Genomic DNA, 4,205 nt, shown 5'->3' on the forward strand with positions numbered 1-4,205 from the left:
TATGAGAAAAAGCACTTTGCTTCTGAGCTAATAACCACGATTTGACAGGTTCCCTTCCTTAATAGGCCTTCATTTTTCAGCTGACACACCTGTAGCTCTTAACTAGAAAAGTGTGGCTGCAGGTAGGTCCCTGTTTGCAGGACAAAATGAGCCCCTCTTCCAACACACCCTAAGGAATCAAAAAGGGTGACAATTCCAGCTTGTTAGCCCTGTTCACACAGGATCATTCATTGGTTGTGTGCTTTTTTCAGCCAAAAGATCAAAGAATTACTTAAGACAGGGAAGAATCTCTGAGAAGTACTGATAGTTTGAAACAGCGCTTGCTTGTATCAGCTGCAGGTTAAATCTGCAAAGGAGGACCCTGAGACACACCCTTGAGGGTCTCACTGGGGAAAGTTTCACTACCTGAAGCCAACTTGGATATCTAAAACCCTCCAGAACTGAGTCATCAAGGCTTCAAACAAAGCATAAGAGGTTGGGCAGCTAAATATGAAGCAGGGGTATTTCAGCACACAAGAAGTTAGGCATTCCTTTAAGGACTTATCAAACCAGCTTGCCTGCAGCATCATCTCAGCTGATGCATGCCAGCCCAGCAGCATCTGCTCCATCTTAGTCAATATTCTACAACTATTCACCTCTGTCCAAGAGCTGCACTTCAAGAGCTGAAGGCTCTGCTTTCACTACTCCAACTTCATTTCCTTTGTAACTTGGAGCATTTTAGCTCCGTTTGCCCACTCAGTTTCCTCCGAGAAAAAGAGGAAGCTTGTCTTGCAGAAACGAGTGGAACTGTAAAAATCCAAGCGTTTTTTTCAAATCCCGTGAAGTTAAATTAATTTGAATGGTGTAACTGACACTCTTCAAGCAAAACAGCACTCCGGGAGCTCTGCAGATCTCACCTGAGCCTGACAAAAGGGCTCCCGCACAAGTGACAGTAAAGCTGCAGCACAGGCAGCCCGCCCTGCTCCAGGGAAAGCCTCGGGCAGGGCACGCCAGGATGAGACCCCGGACGGCCCCGGGATGGGCCCGAAGAGAGGGCGGGAGCCCCTGCGGCCCCGGCTGACCCACCGCCGGCGGGCAGGGCTCGGCGGCACGTCCTGTCCGGCTCCCAGCGCCCGCGGCCACCCCGAGCCCCCTCCTGAGAGGCAAAGCCGCCCGCGCCAGGCCGGCCCCGCCCGGGGGTGTCCGCCCGCGGCCCCCGCCATCTCCCGCTCACCTCGGGAGCGGCCCGTCCCACCCGCCGCGGGCAGGGCCGAGCCCGTCCCGCACGGAGCGGTGCCCCGGCAGCGGCGGAGGTCCCCGGCCCCCGCGGTCCCCGGCCCCGCCCGGCCCCTCACCCGGGCTCCCCCCCTCACCTTCCGCCATGTTGGCTCCGGCGCCGCAGCTCTCGCGAGAGCCGCCGCCCGCCCCGGCGCCAGAGCACGGCGGTCTCGCGAGAGCAGCGAACAGCGCCGCCACCGGCCGCGCCGCTGGGACAGAGCCGCTCGCTCCGCGTTATCCCGAGTTATCCCGCCTTCTTCCGAATTATCCTGCGTTATCCCGCCTTCTTCCGAATTATCCTGCGTTATCCCGCCTTCTCCCGCGTCATCCCGCCTCCTCCCGCTTTATCCGGCTTTGTCCCGCCTTCTCCCGCGGCTCCTGCCCTCGGCGGGCACGGACAGCCGGCTCGCGGCCCGGCCCGGGTGCTGTGGGGGCAGCGCAGGGCCGGCTCCCGGCCGGAGCGCTGGGCTGGCGGTGAACAGCGAGGCGGGACCGGCACGGCTGGGGAACGCTGGAAAACACGGCCCGGCACCGGGGGAAACGCAGCCGTGCATCACCTCCGCTCACCTGTGCCACCCCTGAGCCCCCAGAGCACCTTCAGCCCCGGCAGAGCCCGCAGCCTGCGGGAACCACGGCCATGGGGATCCTCTGCGCACCGGGCTCGCTGCAGCATCCTCACTTCAATTCCTGCTTTTGTTTCACAGCAGACAATCCCGGACGCTGAATCTCTGCCCCCCCCCGGACACTGGATTGGTGCTGGTGGCTGCAAAGTGGTTGCAAGTCGGCAGGCGATGACCGAGTACCAGTAACAGAATGATTTTCCCAGCCACGTGTACACCACAGCTGCCCTCTCGGCTGTTGGCACTGCTCATCGCTCCTGCTTAGATGCAACAGAAATGCCAAATACTCAATGCTGGTCCAACAGCAAATTTGTTGCTTGCTTTGAGGAGCAACTTTCAATTGATGTTTGAAGACTTTACGCACGGTATTGCTGTAGAGACATAATTTTTTTCTGAACTCCACCATGAAGTGACCTTTGAAAAGTTGCTCTGCATCATATTTATTTTGGTGTTGGATAAAAAAGCAAATCCAGAGCTGGGCCGAGGAGGGCCACGCTGTTGCTCTCTAGACATACCATGAAACAACGTCTCATTTCGCACAGCTTGATGACAGCTCTGTGTAACTGCTCATGGCGCTATTGATCCTCCTGAGGAGCTGTGAGGAACCACATTATTGTTCCCTGATCAGATTTAATTTCTCACTAAAAACAGGGATCAGATTTCAAACCACCGCATCAAGGGAATTGTAATCTCTGAGGATTTGCCTGGGCAGGAAGCTGTTGTATGACGGTCTCTCTAAACCCCAACCAGCTCCTGATTTGGTTTAGAAGCCCTTGTGCTGCTGCTCTGCCTGCAGTGATGGCACTGCACCAAGAGCAGTGCACCAGATGGCACAGACACAGTGGAGTCCACCCCACATCGGCCTACCAAAGCCCAAAATACACTTCTAATCACTGCAGAATTCATGTGCTCTGTTAATTGATCATCCAGTTCCAGCAAGTGTTTTCAGGCACTGCAGCAGAAAGAATTTCAGGGTGACAGTTGACAGTCCTGGATTTAGGGATCTTCTCCAGTGCAGCATGGAGAAATAGAAAAAAAGAATTAAGACGGCCACACTAGCTTAACATTAGTATTTGATGCTTTTCCTTTTCCCTCATTGATGCACTGATATTTGGAATGCAGGGCAAATCGTGTTTGGGCAAAACTCAGCTCAAACCCTCAGCCAGGATGAGAAAGCCCTGGAGAACACACAGCGTTAACTGAGCAGCCAGGATGCCAACAGCATGCAGGAACCAAACCTGATACAAAGTCTTGCTGCAAGGAAAACTGAGGAATGCTGGTTTACTTCCTTGTTCACCAAGAATCCTCATACTGCTTGTCAATACTGCAGCTCCTCAGGGGTGTTCCCATCTGCTTTTATCACTAACAGCTTGCCACCACCGCCCCTTCCAGTCAACTGTGATGACAGAAAAGTGAAACAGGCCCTTTCCTTGCCTGCCAGAAGCTTCCTACAACCTGGACACCTGGCACCAGAGCCTGAGCTGCCTCTTTCATTCAGTCACTGGGCATTAGCCACACCTGCAGCTTGTAGATCTTAACAGTATCCCACAGTTAGACTGCTCCCTGGGGAGTATCTGGGTCAGGTGGGATCACAAACCATCTGGGCAAGCCAAATATATACCTGAATTTACACAGAGGGGAAGGAGCAGTGCTGTGGAAGCCCCAGTTCTTCCATGCCACTGGAGCAAGACAAACATTTCCAGGCCTACCCCTAAAGAACAAACAAGCAGCAATTCTGGAGAGCATAAAAAAAGCTTTGAACCATTTTGTGAAGTTAGAGGTGAGTCTGTGGTGAATTGTGTGTGTTACTTTGGAAGACGAAACAGAGACCACTGCTGAACTTGCTGGAAGCAGGAAATACCTTGAATTGCCTCAGTCTAGATACACTGTAGAAACTGAAAAGGAAGGGCAGCCTGTGGGGGAGCTAAGTCCACTGCTAGGTTTAAGATCAGCTTTTTTCCAGTCTTTTCTTTAATGGAAAGAATAACACCATGCCACTGAAATTCTGCACAGTCCCAACTTCAAGTGGAAAAGGACAGTCAACTGAGTAGTTCATACTCTTCTAAAAGTTTTCTTTGGTCAAAGGCTTGAAAACTCTTGTGAACAGATACTCTGAGATTAGTGTTTGCTCACTAGAGGGCCAAAGATAGTTACAATAGGGATAAAGTTGTGTGTTTTATTTGCTCTCATTATTCAAGATGAAGCACAGCATGTCCAGTTCCTCAAGTGTTTGCTAGTATGGTGTTGTATTGTTGATGTCCAGGTAAGTTGTGCTCCTGCTACAGGCACCCTTCCTATTGTGACATTTAAAACAGCCAGTTTGACACA

General features: G+C 52.8%; 1 protein-coding gene across 1 annotated transcript in view; it reads right to left on the reverse strand.

Annotated features, from left to right (window-relative positions):
- Positions 1-1,482, reverse strand: part of ANKFY1 (ankyrin repeat and FYVE domain containing 1) — a 31,588-nt gene extending 30,106 nt beyond the window's left edge. Inside the window, exon 1 of the mRNA XM_040082093.1 lies at positions 1,353-1,482. Within this exon, the coding sequence (XP_039938027.1) occupies positions 1,353-1,362 (10 nt within the window). The 5' untranslated portion in view covers positions 1,363-1,482. The remainder of the gene's footprint in view (positions 1-1,352) is intronic.
- Positions 1,483-4,205: the final 2,723 nt, after the last annotated feature.

This window comes from Hirundo rustica, chromosome 19, assembly GCF_015227805.2.
Source record: "Hirundo rustica isolate bHirRus1 chromosome 19, bHirRus1.pri.v3, whole genome shotgun sequence".
In the NCBI taxonomy this organism is placed as follows: domain Eukaryota; kingdom Metazoa; phylum Chordata; class Aves; order Passeriformes; family Hirundinidae; genus Hirundo; species Hirundo rustica.